Here is a 20474-nt window from a genome sequence, read left to right as displayed (position 1 = left end):
TAAACACTTTAAAAGGACAATCCTATACTTGTCTACTGAAAAGTAAGACACCCGAGTTCAACGGTGCTTACTCCCAGGAAACTGGCTTTAGGATAAATTAACCAGGAAAATGGGTATAGGATAAATTAGCCAAAGTGCTAGCAGTGCTTCTAGAGATTTATTATGATTATCAGCTTCAGAATAAGACCGCAATCCAATACACTCCTACCTGGGAGTAAATTCCATTTTACTCAATGGGGCTTAATTCTGAGTAGACATGTAAAGGATTGCACTGTAAGCCAGCATCGAACCATGGTTTAATATCCTGGCTTATTCCAAAGATGGTAACCACCGTTTTTGGTTTGGACAAAATGGGAAACCATGATTCATTTGAGATATGCTAGATATCCTAGAGATATGCTGCCACTGGCAGGGTCGCCCCTTGGGGAGTCCTAGGGGCGAGGGCACTACCACCTTCTAATTCTTTTTTGAAAAAAACAATCTGGAGGAGATTGGTAGTGGGGAGGGCATATGGCGCATGTGTAGTTCCTGTGCAGGGTGAGAGCCTGTGTAGTGAACTGAATGATAGGAGAAAGTTGCCAGATGCCTTCACAGATGTCTGCAACTGGCAGAAGGCTGGACCTCCCTGGGTGTGAGACAGAGGGGGAGTAGATGTGCCCTGTGTGAAAAATATTGAGTGGGTCTGACTGTTCCCAATTCTCTCAGAGGCCTACTGGGATAACTGGTTCAGTTAGGTTTTGTTGGTGGGCTCTTGTTGGGTCCATATCAGGTGTTTAGGAGGAGTCTTAGTATGGAGGAACATGGGAGATGTCACCCCAATTTTGGTGATCACGGGTAGAGGGAAGTATAGCCATGGGGAGGTAGTGAATTACCATAGAAGATGAGGGCAAGGCTATCTGCACCTTGTTCGTTGCTCCTACTCCTCTCATGGATGGGTTCCTCATTGCTCATCTGCTGTGCCCAATGGCCTATTTGTGTTGTTGTTTAACACCAGATCGGTACACAATAACACCACTCTCATCCATGATTTGATCATGGATGAAGGTGCCAATTTGGTGTGCATTACCGAGACCTGGGTGGATGCACTGGGAGGAGTTGATCTGATCCAGCTTTGCCCACCTGGATACTCAGTGCAACACCAGCACAGGATGCAGGGACGGGGGGCGGGGAGGAGTTGCTGTGGTCTACAGAACGTCCATCTCTGTCACCAGGAAACCACTCTGTCTTGGAGCTGGCTGTGAGGGCCTGCAACTGTTGTCGGGCCAAAATGGGAATGGAAATGGACTGCTTTTAAGTCGATTCCGACTTATGGCAACCCTATGAATAGGGTTTTCATGGTAAGCGGTATTCAGAGGGGGTTTACCTTTGCCTTCCTCTGAGGCTGAGAGGCAGTGACTGGCCCAAGGTCACCCAGTGAGTTTCATGGCTGTGTAGGGATTTGAACCCTGGTCTCCCAGGTCATAGTCCAACACCTTAAATCACTACACCACACTGGCTCTCTGGTGTCAGGCTGAGGAGACAGTAAACTAGGGTCGCTGCTGGTGTACCATCCACCCTGCTGCCCGGTAACTTCTCTGACTGAGCTGGCAGAGGCAGTCTCGGCTGTAGTATTGGAGGAGCCCAGAACGATAGTGCTGGGTGATTTGAATGTCCATACTGAGGCTGTCTCTAGTGTTCCAACCCGGGACTTCATGGCCTCCATGATGACCATGGGGCTGTCTCAAGTTGTCACCGGCCCGATGCATAGGGCAGCGCACACCTTCGACTTGGTTTTGGGTGGTCTGGAAATGGGGGTGGTGGATGTCACCCCATTGTCATAGTCAGACCACTTCCTGGTGAAGTTTAGACTTATGGCTCCGATCCTTCCCTGCAGGGGGTGGACAGATTAAGATGGTCCGCCCCTGGAGCCTAATGGAATCCACAGGATTCCTGAATGCCCCGGGGGAGTTCCCAGTAGATAGAGCAGGTGACCCTGTTGAAGCCATTGTCACGCTGTGGAACAGTGAGGCACGTCAGACACGGTTGCCCCCAAGCGCCCTCTCCGGCATTGTGGAGTCCTGTCTGCACCTTGGTACACCAGTGAGCTAAGGGCAATGAAACAGGCTGGATGACGGCTAGAGCACAAGTGGCAAAAGAAGTGCTGTGAGGCTGATTGGGCAAGAGTAAAACATCATAACCATGCCTACTGTGTGGTGGTGAGGGTGGCGAAGAAGGCCCACTTCTCTGCCTTGATCACATCCTCAAGTAGCCATCCAGTGCAACTTTTCTGTATTGTCAGGGGTCTGTCGACATCACCTCCAAGAAATGGAGTTTAGGACCCCTCGGAGGCCCATTGTGAATTGTGTGCAAGGCACTTTGAGGGTAAAGTTACTTGCCTCCGTAGCAGTCTTGGTGCCCCACCCACATTTACTGTAGTCCCCAATGAGGTGTCCAGTGCAATGTCTGCTGCAACTTCTTGGGAATGGTTTCAGTTGATGCGGCCTGATGACGAAGATAAGGTGCTTGCGATGATGAGGCCAGCAATGTGTCCTCTCAACCCTTGCCCTTCTTGGCTTATTAAGATTGCCCAGTGGGGTTGTCGGAGTGGATCCAGGGTGTGGTCAATGCATCACTGCGGGAGGGAGTGGTTCCAGCTGCCCTGAAAGAGGCAGTGATCTGACCACTCCTGAAAAAGCTCACCCTGGACCCATTGGTTTGTGACAAGTATCGCCCAGTTGCAAGTATCCCCTTTTTGGGGAAGGTGATTGAGAGGGTTGTGGTGCAGCAATTGCAAGTACTCTTGGATGAAACAAATTATCCTGACCCATTCCAGCCTGGGTTCAGGCCTGGTAATGAGACTGAATCAGCCTTGGTTGCCCTGATGGATGACCTTTATCGGGAGAAGGACAGGGGGAGTGTGACCCTGTTACTCTTACTTGATCTCTCAGTAGCTTTTGATACCATTAACCATGGTATCCTTCTGGGCCGACTTGGAGAGATGGGTATTGGAGGCACTGTTTTAGAGTGGTTCCGATCCTATCTCCAAGGTCGTTTTCAGAAAATAGTATTGGTGATTGTCTTTCGGCCCCCTGGCAGTTGTGGTGTGGGGTGCTGCATGGTACCATCTTGTCCCCCATCATATAGATGTTAAACAGCATGGGGGACAAGATGGTACCCTGCGGCACCCCACAGCACAACTGCCAAGGGGCTGAAAGACAATCACCCAATGCTATTTTCTGAAAACGACCTTGGAGAGTAGTTATCAGGAGATTTGGGGCGAGGTGTCAGCAGTACGCTGATGATTCCCAGCTCTGTTTCTCTGTAACATCTGAATCAGGAGAGGCCATGCAAGCCCTGGACGGCTGCCTGGACTCGATGGTGGGCTGGGTGAGGGCCAATAAACTGACTCTGAATCCTAGCAAGACGGAGGCACTGTGGGTTGGTGGTTCCCAAGTTCGGATAATTGGTTGGTTGCCTCCTTTGGATGGGGTCGCAAGAGCAGGTCCGTAGTCTGTGGGTGCTTTTGCCTGGGCTTCTGCTGGGAGGAAGGGCGGGATATAAACAAACAAATAAACAAACAAATAAATTGGGACTCACAACAAACTGTGGGAATGGAGGGTCAGAATGGACATGCAAAAAGGCTTGTGCATGATGTGACTTAGTACATCGGGATATGGTTGTCCAAATCAGGCCAAAGTGAACCCTAAAATAATTTTTCCCAGATGTCCAACAAATCTGAAATTTGGTGCATGTGTGTTCATAGATACACTGATAGCTGGAAAATCTGAAAGGGGTACAATTTGTAAGCATCTCCCCGAAACAGTAGATGGGAAGTGAACCACAAGCTAAAGCTGATATTTGGTACACATGTAGCTAAAGACATATTGGTTAGTAGACAAATCTGCAAAAGAGACATTTTTATGCTGAACAGCCAAACATGGGAATGAAGTTTACCTCAAAATATTGGCCAGCATTCAGCCAAAACCAGACAATTTTTTAGCTACAATTACTCCCCAGTCAAACCACTCACAGTTGGGATCCCTGTCAGCGCCAATTAGCTGATCCGCTCTATCAGCAAGCTCTGCTTGCAAAGAAACTACTGGGAGCTCACTTTAAGCTCCAGACGGTTCCTTGGAAGGCACTTCCTTGTCTGCCCCACATGTGATGTTACATCTGCTGTCAGGTGTGGGGGCAGGCGGGTGTGGTATGGGGGAAATGGCCTGTTGCTGGAGGTTCCCCACCCCGGAATGATAGAAACAAAAAAAATTCTCCATCAAAGGTGTCAGCACAATATAAAGGCTCCTGGGGTAGCAATTTGAAATATAGCTGGTGTCTGTGTGTGTGTGTTGTAAATTTTTTGATGGCTCTCAGAAACTTTCCTTGAAAGTTTGGACTAAAAGTCAGAGCAGATACAAAGCGTCACTGGCAGGGAGCGACCAGGTGCCACTGACAACATGTAGATTTGCCCATGAAAATTGTCCGTAAGCTTCATCTAAGACAGAATCAAAGGCACGACCAAATTAGTTGCAGCAAAAAGAAGAATAAGAGACATCTGAAGGAGCTGTTAATAGCTATTTTCAAGTTAAAGAGCTCACTCCTCACTGACACCCGGCTGAACCGGCTTACATTTTCTGGACAACACAAGACTTTTGAGTAGGGCTGCTGTGCACAGACGGTGCTTCAGATCAGCCCTGATTTGACCAGGGATTATCTGGGCTCGCCTGCGCCTGGATCCTAGGCCTTCCACAGTCGTATCGTCTGGGAGGAAGGAAGCAGCACATGCAGGTTGCTTGCATGTCTCTTACCCCCCACTCCTCTCCTCACTGCCAGACCGCCCCCCCCAAAAAAACACCTTGAAAGTTTGGACTTCAAGATTGGATTCACTGCCCCACTCACATTAGAGCCATCAGCCACCACTGGAACTTTCCGGCTGACCAATTTTTTTCACCCAGACCTAGGCTAACTATAAGCTAGCCCACCTCATTTCTTAGAGCGGGCAGACAAGGGAAAAAGAGAATTCTGGAAGGAAGAACAGGAGTCTGCAAGGAACTTTAAGTAAGAAGGAGCTCTACAATAAACCTGTTCACCTATTAAGCATAGTTTGAGGGCCTCTCCAGATGTGCATTTCATTGGGCATTCATGATGATTTGAGCTCATGATGGTACCAGGGTAGTCATAAGCAAACCCACTTTCACGGCTGCTGCTGGCTGCAAAAGTTTCAGGGCAGACAAACTGCTTTGCTTCCGATCAGAGCATGTCTTGAACCTCTCTTCTGAAATCCTGCCATTTTTCACGCTGCATGCGTTGGTGTGTGTGTGCGTTGCTGCTTTTGCTGCGCTATAGCACAAGAATGACCTTCCAGATAGCAATAATGCAGAACACTGCAGAAGCATCACAGAACAACTAATAAAGCACAATGATGGTGTGGGCAGTCCAGTATGAATTCACCACTAACGCACTATTGATGCGTCCATGAGATGTTGCAGAATCTGCCTGCAAAACTCCCCACCAGCCTGGAGGGCCTCATTTCTAGGAGTCATGGGCCTCTGATCACAACACCCACCCTGGCATCCCAAAGCTGCCACATACCTCTTAAAAGGAAAACAGAGCAGCAGCATCAGGATCAGGAGGACGACGGGAGCCACAGACCCCAAGCCCCGCAGCAGTGGGGAAGACGGGAGCCTGGGAGATGCTGTACCTACCAGTGTCGGAGCCATACGCCCACAGGGAGAAGGAAAGGGGAACTGAAAGGGGAAACAGAGACATAAGAATGGCTGTAATAAAATGTTATAAGGCACAGGCCAAAGGAAGATTCTCAATCCACACAAATGCATCCCCACCTGTGCTTTGGAACAATGCATTTCAGAAGAATATACACGTAATCCATACAACTTATTTACATTATTGTAATATGATAATTGTCATGTCATGTATCATTATGTATCTGTTTTTTAAAATTAATAAGAGGTTTTAAAAATGCACACAAATGCACACCAGCAGACATTTCACAGATGAAAACTGGGGCTGCGCTGCTGTGTACTTACACAACAAGGGTCCTCTTGTGTACTTAACACCCCTTTTCTCACACCCGGAATCACAAGCCGAGTTACTCCCCTCGCTTACATGTTTTAGAAGGGCAGAGCATCTCCTGTGTGTGTGCAGAAAGCCCTCTAAAAGCTTTACCCACTGGTGCTACCTCCATTTAAAAGGTTCTGAAGTAATAGATAAGGAAATACCTTATAATAGATCAGGACAGGCACTGCCAGTCAGAGTAGAAAGTGATGGAGTAGATTAGGGGTAGCCAAGGTATTGCCCTCCAGATGTCATTAGACAGCATCTCCCATCATCCCTACCTATTGGGCATGCTGGCTGGGGCTGATGGAGTCCAGCAACATCAGGAGGGCAGCATCTTGGCTACCCTGAGGTTATGTAGTCTGACCCAGTATAAGGCAGCTGCCTATCTTCCTATTTTAACAAGAGGGGCCATTGCCTGTGACCCTCTCTTCACCCTTTGAGTAATTGCTTATTAAAGGCTTTTCTCTCTGTGTTATATTCATTTCTTTCTTTCCTCCATTGGTTTTAAATGTCCAGAAGCTATTTGTTCATTTGGCTAACAGAAACTTAGAATTGTTGGCCACCATTCAAAATTAACCTCAGCAGTTGCAGCCTGTGAAATGGGCGGCTGCCACATAGAGTTGTGAAGCTACCCCTCCCCTTAGAAGACAAGGCAAATTTAGGGGGCAAATAAGGGCAGGATTCACCAGGGACTGGTAACAGAAAATCATGTCCTCCGTAAAAAATTGGGACGCCTGGGGAGCCTCTGTGTACATGGAGCTTTTGCATTTGATCTTCTACTCTTTCTTCTCTCTTTCTCCTCATCTGTCCAGCACACGCGTGGACCCACACTTTTGCCAAGTGGCCCTTATGGGGACAGGAAGGCGTGAACATGATCAGTGAGAGAACTGCCATAGCTCAGGCTGCATCAACCCAATTGGCAGGGCTCTGTAGCAGCATGCTGGGGGCTACACCTCAGAGTAGGCGACAGAAGGCAAACTTGTTATATGTATAATATTTATTAATCTAATGAACAAATTATACATCAATTACAGCCTCCAAACATGAGTACTGCTTGACATAAAAAGAAAACTGCATAACCAGATATGTATGTCCTGCCTTCAAGTTGATTCCGACTTATGGCGACCCTATGAATAGGGTTTTCATGAGGCTGAGAGGCAGTGACTGGCCCAAGGTCACCCAGTGAGCTGCATGGCTATGTGGGGATTCGAACCCGGGTCTCCCAGGTCGTAGTCCAGCACCTTAACCAGAACAAACCTGAAATTCCCCCCTCCCCCTTTGCTGCAGAATATTGAATTTAAAGCACGTAGATAGTGAAAATCAAGACATTCTTGAGGTAATAATATAGGACACTTGCACATATCAATATAAATCTTTGGGTCCTGGCACAGGCCTCTTTCAAAACTAACACACACACACATTCTCCCAAGAAGGAGATATGAACTGGCTGCTTGTTCATTTCTCTTTAAAGACAGACGATCATGAAAATGAGTATTGAAGAAATAACAGAGAAAAGGAGGCACAAACTCAATGCATTAAGGCCAGCAGCATTCTTGGGAGATCGTCATTGCTAAAACAAACAAACAAACAAACAAACAAATAAAAGGCCTTTATTCCTCCAAGGACTCCACACCAGAGAGGAGCACAGCATAGCGACCCACCAGGAAGAAGCCGCTGGAGTCACCCAAGTGGCGTCTGCTGCAAGCAACGAACAGGACAATCCAGTCTGGGTGCGGCAAAAGAAGCAATGTACGACTCCCAGCTGAACAGCCTTGATGGGTTCATTGTCACTCCCAGTTCTGGCTGCTGGTGGTGAGCAGACTGTATGTTAAAGAGAAAGAAAGAAAGAAAGAAAGAAAGAAAGAAAGAAAGAAAGAAAGAAAGAAAGAAAGAAAGAAAGAAAGAAAGAAAGAAAACTCTGCAAGCATGCTGTGGCAATGAACTGACTGATTAGATTTCTAGCTGCTTTGCATGCTAAAGGTCCCAGGTTCAAGTTTCAACCACTGGCAGCTCCTCCAGGTTGGGCTCAGGAAGTTGCCTCCTTAAGACCCTGGGGAACTGTTGACAGCCGGCATAGGCAACACTGACCTATATGAGCCAAGGGTCTGACACGGTGCAAGGCAAATTTTGTTCCATGTCAAGGAACAGTTAGTCTCCCCTTCATGGATGTGCAGATGGCTGACAGCTGTACCTGAACCATTCACACAACTGACTTTGGCGTTGTTCGTTTGCAAGTCAACTAACAAGTGTTTCATACAGGTACTGCCTACACACCAGAAAGAAGTCAAGTATTACAGTTATAGTCTAGCTGGGCTCCTGCTGGGAGGAAGGGCGGGATATAAATCAAATAATAAATAAATAAAAATAGTCAACTAATTCCTGCAGCTCAGAGTAGGCCCATTGAAATTAATGAGCCTACATTAGTCATGTCATGCTAACTTCAATGAGTCTACTCTGAGGTAGGATTAGCACTGAATATCACCCTTATAGTGACTAAGGGTGCAATCCAATTCATGTGTACTCAGAAGTTCAATGGGATTTACTCCCAGGTAAGTGTGTTCTGGATTGCAGCCTAAGCTGACTAAGGCTGCACGCCTATACCCACTCACTTGTGAGTAAGCCCCATTAAACTCAATGGGAATTATTTCTGAGTAGAAGCATAAGGTGCATTGCAATTTGCTTTGCTCCCCAGTCACATTTTACATTTTTTTTAAGTGATGCATGCAAAGTGCTTTATGTAAACCCCTAAAAATGAAATGTGTGTACACAGTAAACACATTTTGGGGGCACACTTCTTATACCGACACATGCTCCAGGATTGGCCACAGACAGTTATCTGCCACGTGTAGTATCAGTGGGAAAAGCACATTAGCTCAAATGTAACAAATTAAGCAGCCCCGTACTTCCCTATAGACCTGCAAACTCCACCCTGCAAAAGGAACATCCCCTGCTATGGACTCTTTAAACCGGGTGTGGTGAATCTTTGGGGCTCCAGATGTTGCTGAACTACAACTCTCATCTGCCCCAACAAGCATGGCCATTGGCCAGGGGTGATGGGTTGTAGTTCAGCACCATGTGGAGGGCCAAATGTTCCCATACCTGATTTAAACAATCACATACCCAAGAATGCAAGAGAAGCTTATTTAAAGGCTGTTTGTTGTTGTTGTTGTTGTTATGTGCCTCCAAGTCGATCATGAGTTATGGCGACCCTATGAATCAGCGATCTCCAAGAGCATCTGTCATGAACCACCCTGTTCAGAACTTGTAATTTCAGGTCTGTGGCTTCCTTTATGCAATCAATCAATCTCTTGTTTGGCCTTCCTCTTTTTCTACTCCCTTCTGCTTTTCCCAGCATTATTATCTTTTCTAATGAATCACGTCATCTCATTATGTGTCCAAAGTATGATAGCCTCAGCTTCTGTCTGTACTTCACCCCATAAGGAGATAAGAGCCCTGCTAGGTTGGCTTCTCAAGTCCAGCATCCTGTTCTCACAGTGGCCAACCAGATGCCCTAAAGGGAAGTCCACAAGCAGGACCCAGGTGCAACAGCACTGTGCCCAAATGTGATTCCCAGCAGCTGGTATTCACAGGCATACCACCTACGACAGCAGAGGCCCAGCATGGCCATCACGGCTAGTAGCCACTAATAAACTTATCCCCATGAATTTGTCTCACTCTCTTTTAAAGCCATCCAAGTTGGTAGCCATCACTGCCTCTGTGTGGACAGATCAGAGGGTGTGGTGACCTCAGCAATTGCATAAAAGGCTATAAAGTGTTTATTGTCCTATGCCAAAAAGACACCCAACTGTAAGGGTTGATTGATTTTGTAAGGGTGTGTTTGAGTAAACTAAACATTTTTTTTCCTATCCCCAACGGTAGTAGGACAAAATTCTGTTATAATGTGGGCCGGCTGTTTTAATTGTTTTGCTTTTTATTATACTGTGATTAAGAAATCTGATTTGTTTAATCTATTATGTTTAAAAACAAGTTTAACATGTTTGTTTTTCCTTGAAACGTAGGAAATATTCTGTTTAGTCTATTATGTATATTATGATTTTTTCTTGTATTTCTTGTACTTAATTTTATATGCAGTGTTTATATTAGGTGGATACTAAAGAGGATGTTTTGTTCGGTTAACTGTATTTAATTGATTGTTTTTTGTAGTTGTTGTTTTAAGTTGTTTTGACTTGTTGTACACTGCTTGGAATTTTATTTAAATATAAGCTGTATATAAACCAGAACTAGAAGCTAAAATGATGAAACGGAGGTTATCATACTTTGGACACATAATGAGAAGACATGATTCATTAGAAAAGATAATAATGCTGGGAAAAACAGAAAGGAGTAGAAGGGAGTAAAAAAAGAGGAAGGCCAAACAAGAGATGGATTTATTCCATAAAGGAAGCCACTGACCTGAACTTACAAGATCTGAACAGGGTGGTTCATGAGAGATGCTCTTGGAGGTCGCTGATTCATAGGGTCACCATAACCGCCCAGAGAGCTTTGGCTATGGGGCGGTATATAAATACAATAAATAAATTAATAAGTCATAGTCGACTTGGCACAGAGTGGTAAGCGGTGGTAATGCAGCCAAAGCTCTGCTCACGGCCGGAGTTCGATTCCAACGGAGGAAGTCGAATCTCCGGTAAAAGGGGTCGAGGTCCACTCAGCCTTCCATCCATCCGTGGTCGGTAAAATGAGTACCCGGCCTATGCTGGGGCGTAAAGAAAGGCTGGGGAAGGAACTGGCAATCCCACCCCATATATATGGTCTGCCTTGTAAACGTCGCAAGATGTCACCCTAAGAGTCGGAAACGACGCGCACTACAAGTGCGGGGACACCTTTACCTTTAGTCGACTTGGAGGCACATAACAACAACACACTTTGTCCCTCCTCTTTTGGGCAGAGCTTGGAAAAGTTACTTTTTTGAACTACAACTCCCATCAGCCCCAGCCAGCATGGCCACTGGATTGGGCTGATGGGAGTTGTAGTTCAAAAAAGTAACTTTTCCAAGCTCTGCTTTGGGAACGTGGCCCTTGTCCTAGAAAGATCCATCACCAAGCAATCCAGGGCGACCACCTCCTTCCCAGTTCCAAGGCCACATCTGGAATGCCAAGTCCTGCTTGACAGGCAGGTAATTGCAGTCAGTTGCCTCACTAGCTCATTACTGAATGCTCTGAAATAGATCCTTTTCCCACACACACACGCACCGCTCGCCAGGTTCACAGGGATTAATAAAGAAAGGTGGAAATTAGATGAAGCACAATTTGCTTTTCTACTAGCAGGGCAAGGAGAGACATTGCTAAGCGGCAGAAAGGGAATGCCACTTTTCCATCTGCCTATGCTGTCACCGCGTGTCTCAGCTCCAGGACAGCACCACATTTTCACTTAGTCTACCTGCACAGTGCACCCAGCAATTCCGCCTCAGTTCCCTTCCTTTGCTACCGGAACAAATTGCCTAATGTTGGGTGGAGCTGCCCAGTACTGTGTCCTCTATTCTAGGCCTGGTGCTTTATCACTAAATCAATTTTAGTGGTCGGTTGATTTCCAAAGAATGAGCTTCCAGGGTTGAGATAAGAGTGAAATGCTGCATTATGGCAGGGTTGAGGCTCCGACGGCCCTCCAGGTGTTAGTGGACTCCAACTTCCATCATCTTGGACCATCGGCCAGACTGGATCTGGAGAGCCACAAGGTCCCACCCTGGTGTCATGCTAAAAGGAGGTCTCATTTCTAACATCTGAGCAAAATTCAAGCTTGTTGAGCTGCAGTAAGAAACTGTATGTTTTAAAGTTAAGACATTTTGTTAATGCTTTGAGCTGTCCTGAAGCTATCAGGCTTCATGGCAATGGCATATGGCTGGCTTTCTACTGTGCTAACCAGCTGCATTCGCACAAGCATTTACTGCACACTCTTTTTTGCCACTTCTCAAACATACCCACACATATCTGAACTTGGACGAATCAAGGATGCAAATTCGGTCACTGTCTCATAGTAGATATGGACCCACTCACAGATCCCCCAAACGATGGCAAAGCATCCTATCCAAATGAAAGACACATTGGCAAAAATCTGTCAGACTACTACAAAAATATGTCATGGCTACTAGCCATGATGGCTGTGCTCTGCCACCCTGGTCAGAGGCAGCATGCTTCTGAAAACCAGTTGCTGGAAGCCTCAGGAGGGGAGAGTGTTCTTGCACTCGGGTCCTGCTTGCGGGCTTCCCCCAGGCACCTGGTTGGCCACTGTGAGAACAGGATGCTGGACTAGATGGGCCACTGGCCTGATCCAGCAGGCTCTTCTTATGTTCTTATGTTCTTATTTACTTATTTAAAATATTTATTTAAAATACCAGGCCAAGTACAAGGTGCTGGTTTTGGTGTACAAAGCAGAGCTTGGAAAAGTTACTTTTTTGAACTACAACTCCCATCAGCCCCAGCCAGCATGGCCACTGGATTGGACTGATGGGAGTTGTAGTTCAAAAAAGTAACTTTTCCAAGCTCTGCAAAGCCCTACACAGCTTGGGACCAGGATACCTGAAATATCGCCTTATCCCTTATATACCCAGTTGGGCACTGCGCTCTGCAGGTGAGGGCCTCCTGCAGATACCATCTTATCAGGAGGTCCGTTCTGCACAACATAGAAAGCAGACCTTTAGTGTGGCAGCACCTGCCCTTTGGAATTCCCTCCCCTTAAATATTAGACAGGCACCATCTCTGTTGTCTTTTTGGCACTTACTGAAGACCTTCCTCTTTCAACAAGCCTTTTAAGTACAGACCTTATCCCAGTCTGCGCCTGTGTTGGGACTGTTTTTTAAGATGTTTTTAAAGCTTTTTTTAAAAAGATGTTTTGTTTTAATGTGTTTTTAAAGATGTCAAAACAGCCTCATGGGCCAGATGGAGCTGGAGGTTCACATTCCACATAAATGTCTCACGGCGATGCACACTCTGTAATGAAAACAGCTAAAACAAACCCCTACAGTTAAAAACAGCTCAGAAAACAATAGCAAATGAATTGAAAAACAAGGAAGGAGACACCCATGACAGAGACGTGTTCATCTAGCTGGGAAACCTCCACTTGTAAACCAACAAAATGTCCGCTTGAGACTGCAAGCCATTTTTCGCTACAATAAATATAGTTACCATTCTTTGTCTAGAAAGGTTTTAATGGGAGCAGGGGTGTAGTCATCAGGGGACTTGGAGGGTCTTAGACCCCTTACATTTTTAGGCAGCAGCATCCCTATGTTCCCAGCATCCTATGGGCCAATCAGCATGAATCAGTGTTAACCACTTCCTTGTCCTTTTCTGCTGACTGGAGACAATCAGAATGAAAGGAGGTGAGTCAGCTGCTGAGAAGACTCTTCTCAGTAGCTAACACCCTCCCCTTTCATGCTGACTTGCTCCTAGGGACATCTGCTGTTGTAGGAGAAGGCATTAAGAAGGGTCTCATTGTCAACCTAGCAGCAAACAGGGGGAAGGGCATGGCTGTCATGAAGGGGCCCTGCACTTCTGAATTTGCCCCTACACTACTGAAGAGGAGTCTTTCCTAGCCCCACATAAAGATGTTTGGGATTGACCCTGGGAAATTTTGCATGCAAAGTCTGTGCCCTCTGCCCCTGCCCTGTGGTCCTTCCCTATCCACACAGGGAGGCACCAGAGCCCCCAAAATCAGGGGCTCCCAAACTGTGGTCTGCGGACCACCAATGACCCATGAGCTTTATTCAGGTGGTCCATGACATGCCCGCATCAAATATTCATATCGATTTTAATTAATTAATTCAAATGAATTAATTAATTCAAATGAGTTTATTTTTCTCTTATCCGCTTTTTTCACTGTCCAACTTTCACATCCATACATAGAGATCGGGAATACCATGGTCTGAATGGTCCTGACTTTAGTGCTCAGTGATACATCTTTGCATTGGAGTACGACCTGGGAGAGCAGGGTTCGAATTCCCACACAGCCATGAAGCTCACTGGGTGACCTTGGGCCAGTCACTGCCTCTTAGCCTCATAGAGAGGCAATGGTAAACCCCGTCTGAATGCCGCTTACCATGAAAGCCCCATTCATAGGGTTGCCATAAGTCGGAATCGACTTGAAGGCAGTCCAATTCCATTTTCCATTTTTTCTAGTTCTCTCATAGCTGCTCTCCCCAGTCCTAGCTTTCTTCTGATTTCTTGACTATTGTCTCCATTTTAGTTAATGACTTTGCCAAGGTGTTGATAATCCTTGACAAGTTCAATGTCCTCATTGTCAACTTCAAAGCCTTGATGAGTCTTCAAAAGGGAATGCAAAGCATTCCTTACACAGGAGTGATGTCACCTCATTACTCCGGGAAGTACAAGTGATGCAGCATTTGAACAAAAACCAGGCAGAGGATCATAGCGTAGAGACGCACTCCCTGTTCTGCCACTTGGGAGGCTGTGTGGATCCAGAATCAGCCTCCACAGTCACTTACAGACCCACTGTTAAAGACCTTATCTTGGAAGACAAACTTACTTGGCCACGAGTGATTGCAAATGAATTATCTGAAAACGGGGGCACATGACACTAGTCAAACTCTGCCCCTTTTTACTCTTAAAACTTTGTTGGATCAGTTCCAGTGCGTTTTTTAAAAATTCAGCTTCAAATAGATTTCGCAACTGATCAGCAAATCAACCAGTTCCCCCTCCAGGTGTGACTAATGGAAAGGTTTTGCTATAGGCGACTAGTGTGTTTACAGCCATAGATACAAGATTGACCGAAATCTGTAATTCTACATTAAGCAATAAAGTGGTTCAAACTAGATAGCTTTTCCCCCCATGATCAGCCTGCTGCAGCAAATAATTTTTTAATTAACTCCCTTTTCAGTGCTCCTCACAAATCGTATTCAGATCACTCAAACATTCACATTCATAACCCATCCATCCGCCCCAAAGATGTTGCGATGCCCACCAGCTTGGATAGCTCTAAAAGAAGAGCAGACATATTCATGGAGGAAATGGCTATCAATGGCAACTAGCCATGGTGGCTACGTTTGCCCTCCCCTGTCAGAGGCAGCATGCTTCAGAATAAGAGTGGCACCTGGGAATGACAAGCAGAGAGAGGTCCTGTTTGTGGGCTTCCCATAATGGGCATCTGGTTGGTCACTGTGAGGACAGGATACTGGAAGGGTCCCCTTTGGTCTGATCCAGCAGCCAGGCTCTTCTGATGTTCTTGGCAGTGGTTCCGCTCCTACTTCGCGGACCGTCACCAGAAGGTAGTGCTTGGGGAACATCACTCGACACCATGGACTCTCCATTGTGGAGTCCCTCAGGGGTCGGTCTTGTCCCCCATGCTTTTCAACATCTACATGCAGCCGCTGGGTGTGGTCATCAGGAGTTTTGGAGTGCGTTGCCATCAATATGCTGATGACACGCAGCTCTATTTCTCCTTTTCATCTTCTTCAGGTGAGTCTGTTGATGTGCTGAACCGTTGCCTGACTGCGATAATGGACTGGATGAGAGCTAATAAACTGAGACTCAATCCAGACAAGACCGAGACACTGCTGGTGAACGCCTTCCCTGCTCAGATGGTGGATGTTCACCCTGTTCTGGATGGGGTTACACTCCCCCTGAAAGAACAGGTACGTAGTTTGGGGGTTCTTTTCGATTCTTCCTTGTCTCTCCAGGCCCAAGTGGCCTCGGTGGCACGGAATGCATTTTACCATCTTCGTCTGGTAGCCCAACTACGCCCCTATCTGGACAGGGACGACCTCGCCTCCGTTGTTCATGCTCTGGTAACTTCAAGATTGGATTACTGTAATGCGCTCTACGTAGGGCTGCCCTTGAAGACAGTTCGGAAGCTTCAGCTGGTGCAGAATGCGGCTGCCAGACTATTGACGAGGACCAGTCGGTCTTCGCATATAACACCTATTCTGGCGCGTCTGCACTGTCTCCCTATTTGCTTCCGGGCGAGATTCAAGGTGCTGGTTTTGACCTATAAAGCCTTACACGGCGTGGGACCTCAATACCTTGTGGAACGCCTCTCTCGCTATGAACCTACCCGTTCACTTCGTTCAGAATCTAAGGCCCTCCTCCAGGTACCAGCTCATCGGGAAGCCCGGAGGGTGGTTACTAGATCTAGGGCCTTTTCTGTGGTGGCCCCTGAGTTGTGGAACAGCCTCCCCGAAGAGGTACGCCTGGCGCCTACACTTCTATCTTTCCGGCGCCAGGTAAAGACCTTTTTATGCTCCCAGGCATTTTAATCTTTTAAGAACATAAGAACATAAGAAGAGCCTGCTGGATCAGGCCAGTGGCCCATCTAGTCCAGCATCCTGTTCTCACAGTGGCCAACCAGGTGCCTGGGGGAAGCCCGCAAGCAGGACCCGAGTGCAAGAACACTCTCCCCTCCTGAGGCTTCCGGCAACTGGTTTTCAGAAGCATGCTGCCTCTGACTAGGGGGGCAGAGCACAGCCATCATGGCTAGTAGCCATTGATAGCCCTGTCCTCCATGAATTTGTCTAATCTTCTTTTAAAGCCATCCAAGCTGGTGGCCATTACTGCATATTGTGGGAGCAAATTCCATAGTTTAACTATGCGCTGAGTAAAGAAGTACTTCCTTTTGTCTGTCCTGAATCTTCCAACATTCAGCTTCTTTGAATGTCCACGAGTTCTAGCATTATGAGAGAGGGAGAAGAACTTTTCTCTATCCACTTTCTCAATGCCATGCATAATTTTATACACTACCTAAGTCAGAATACTATTTGAGAAACATTACACAGGGTTAATGTGTGGAACTCCTGGCCACAAGATGTGCCTTTTTCTACAAGCTTCAGTGGGCTCCAACCTTTGCCAACATGGTACCATCCAGATATTCTGGACTACAGTTCCCATCAGCCTCAGCCAGCACAGAGGGCACTAGGATGGGGAAGGCTAGAGTATGAGTCTGTCAAAGGCAACATGAAACTTTCTCATTCACAGCTGTATCTCTAGATCCCAGGGACAAACAAAAGAGGAAGGCAGCTGGGAAGGAAAGATCTGTCAATTTCAGTTCTCTCAGTTTCTTATCTTTCCAGTGTTAAATTCAGTTCTCTACATTTCTTCAGCAATCTATGAATTATTATTTTTTTAAATCCTCATGAAAATTATCCATCATTTTAGTGCGAATTTTTCCAAAACAACACATTTTTGGAGACAGTTTTGACAAAGGTACACATTTTTGCAAGCCATTCCTCATCATATCATGACTTTTTGCATGTTATACTCACTCATCCATTTTTATGCACACTTTTTCTCTAATATATGCATTTTTGTAAATATTGTTTAGTTGGCAACTGCATCCCCAAATTCTAATAAATGCGAATTTCGAAGGATGGCTGTGTTTCGGTTCTCATGTTGTTTCGGAAAGTGCGAGTTTGATACATTCTGCTTGAAATTGCGAACTGAATCGAAATTCTCACCCATCCCATTGCCTCCTTCCCAGCCTCTAATCTTGGAGACATCTCGGTGGCCACTGTGAGAAAGAAGTTGCTGGGACTCAACGGGCTTTTGGTCTGTTCCCGCAGATCAGTTCTTATTGCAGCAGTAGTGCTAGAAAGCACTTGCATTCTGGGAAAAGGATGTAGCTCAGTGGTAGCGCATCAAGATCCCAGACTCAATCCCCGGCACATCTAAATGGGGCTGGGAGAGACTCATCTCTGAAACTCTGGAGAGCTGCTGTCACTTAGTACTGGGCTGGATGGCCCAATAGTCTTGCCTGGGTGTAAAGTATAAGTGTCCTCTGTTCTGGCAAAACTGCAAGGTGCCGGAAGTCACAGCCATGATTGTATCAGTTAAGGAGTCAGGACAGTCACTCCTGTCTTATCAAAACAACCCAGAAGGAATCAGGACAGTGCTATGGGACAAACAGCACAACGAAAGGTACCACGAGGAAGAAGGAGGCCTGCAGAGGAAAACAAACTAGCCCTGACACACACAAGTGTCTCCTGAATGCCACCCAGCCAGATCTCTAGGGAGAGGCCAGTATTGGGACTGCCAGCTCTCTCATTCATTCCAACAAAAACAACTTTTCTCTGCCTTGTCCAGGCAAACACAGCAGCAGCCAGCAACACTCACCGCAAGAAAGGGACTGAATCCTCCAGGCTACCTGCGCTTCTCGCCTCCCTAGGAAGGAAAGGGCCCTTTCTCTGCAGGGCAAGGAAGGGCTCAGAGCTCCTTGACGCAAATCCCGAGCTGAAGTGTGGGTGGGTGGCTGCTAGCTAGTCTGGGCAGGGAAGCAGCAACTTCCTGGTTGCATCTACCCGGAGCAGCTCCAAGATCCACCTGCCTGTCTGCAGAAAGGTGAAAGGAGCCAAGGGTGGAACTGTCCTGACTCACCAGGAAACTAAATCGCCCTCTGCAAAAGGGAGCCGGTGAAAGTGTCAAAGAACTAAAAACTGCTTAAAGCTCTGGTCACCCTCCGGGGATTAAAGCTGCACTGAGATGAGGAATGGGTGGACCTCATCATTTTCTTCTCTCTGTTTCGTCTTTTTCCAGCCTTATATTTAGTTCTTCATGCTTCCTGATCAGCTTGTCACCTTGGGCTCCTTTGGCAGGAAGGGCAGGATATAAATTCAATAAACCATAAAAGAGTTTGTGATTTTGGGATGGGGGAAAGTCCTCAAGGAAATTCATCAGCATTTTAGAGTAAATTATCCTAATACACACATTTTTTTCAAAGCAATTTTGCCTAGTATGAGGCATTCTTGTATGTTGCTTTCACTAATATATGCATTCATATTCACCCTTCGCCCCAGTCTATCCATTTCTGGAAATGGCCAGAGAACCATACTGTAAACTTTGGAAAAGTCTGAATTTTTGAGAAAGGCTATGATTCAGTTCTTGCATTGTTTCAGAAAGTGTGGATTAGGTAGGTTTGCCTTTAAATGCAAGTTGAATTGGATTTCATCCCTAAATGAAATCAAGACAATTTTACACAAGCTGCATTTTGAAAATTCACTATCTTTATGTATTCTATGATTTATTATATTTAAAATGTCCTCAGGCTCTCTAGGGGGGGGCACAGAAGGTCAAAGTGCATTTGGGAGGTGGGGGAACTTTGTGCCACGCGTTAGACTTAGGAAAGAGGAAATGTGGAATAGCCCCATTAATGCTCTCTCATCCTAAACACATTTTCTCAGAAGAAATTCCTACTGGTTTTTGCTGGAATAAATTTTTAAGCATGCTCAGGATTTCAGGCTTATTTTAATTTCCCATTTATGATTCTGAAAAGTCACTGCCAGACTAACAGTAAACTATGGGTGGGATTCAAACTCATACTGGAAACTTCACTTTGCCCAATTAAAGTGGATTAGAACACTCTGTCACCCTGGGGCAAGAAATCCACTTTTTTTAAAAAAAGGACTTTCTGCAGTTAGGAAAGTGACAGGGAAATGCATGGAAAAGTGTGGAATGGACAAATGATTAACAGAAAGATGTATACGGACAGGGGTCGTCCAGGGACTGGGGGGGCTTAGACCCCTTACATTTTGGGAGCAGGGTCCCAGCTGGGTCTCTATGTCTCCAGTAACCTATGAGCCAATCAGAAAGAATGTGGAGTGTGTTAGCCACTGAGAAGAGTCCTTGTCCTTTCCTGCTGATTGGAGCCAATCAGAATAAAGGAGGTGAGTCACCACTGAGAAGACTCTTTCTTGCTGATTGACTCCTTGTGACATCTGTTGTTGTGGGAGAAAGCATTAAGAAGGATCTCAACCCAGAAGAAGAAAAAAGGACAAGAGGGGGTATGTCTGTGACTATCATGAAGGGACCTTGCACTTCTGCATTATTTATTTATTTATTGTTTGATATATATCCCGGCCTTCCTCCCAGCAGGAGCCCAGGATGGCAAACAGAAACGCCAAAAACACTTTAAAACATCATAAAAACAGACCTTAAAATACATTAAAACAAAACATTAAAAACTTAAAAAAAAAAAAGCTTTAAAAACATCTTTTAAAAAGGGGTTAAACCATATTATTAAAAAAACATATTAACAGCAATTCTAACACAGACGCAGACTGGGATAAGTCTCAACTTAAAAGGCTTGTTGAAAAAGGAAAGTCTTCAAAAGGCGTTGAAAAGATAACAGAGATGGCGCTACACTACTGACCGAATGGAACCACCATTGCTGCTTCTATGGAAGCAGAGGTAAATGAAATGCAAATAGAAAAAGAAAAAGACAATGATGATCTCCTAAATGCAATACCATACCAACCACAACCAGATTCCTAAGAGTAAGACAAAAAACTCAGCATCCCACAGCCAGTCAGGGTTCCTAACCAAAACTAAAAAAATCCTTGCTGCCAGTCAGCCAAGGTCACAGAAATTCCCATGCAGCACAACCTGGGGGTTGCAGTTAGTGCAGAATGCTGCAGCATGATTGCTGACATGAGTAAGACCCTATCAGCACATAATATCTCTGCTCTG

General features: G+C 46.0%; 1 protein-coding gene across 1 annotated transcript in view; it reads right to left on the bottom strand.

Moving 5' to 3' along the window:
- The window catches only part of LOC133384565 (uncharacterized), a 55840-nt gene extending 37600 nt beyond the window's left edge, over nucleotides 1–18240 (bottom strand). Inside the window, exons 1-2 of the mRNA XM_061626503.1 lie at nucleotides 18126–18240; nucleotides 5569–5723 (exon numbers count right to left, since the gene is read on the bottom strand). Of these exons, the coding sequence (XP_061482487.1) occupies nucleotides 5569–5696 (128 nt within the window). The 5' untranslated portion in view covers nucleotides 5697–5723; nucleotides 18126–18240. The remainder of the gene's footprint in view (nucleotides 1–5568; nucleotides 5724–18125) is intronic.
- Nucleotides 18241–20474: the final 2234 nt, after the last annotated feature.

Source organism: Rhineura floridana, chromosome 4 (genome assembly GCF_030035675.1).
Source record: "Rhineura floridana isolate rRhiFlo1 chromosome 4, rRhiFlo1.hap2, whole genome shotgun sequence".
Taxonomy (NCBI): domain Eukaryota; kingdom Metazoa; phylum Chordata; class Lepidosauria; order Squamata; family Rhineuridae; genus Rhineura; species Rhineura floridana.
This window is presented reverse-complemented; position numbering and strand designations above follow the sequence as displayed.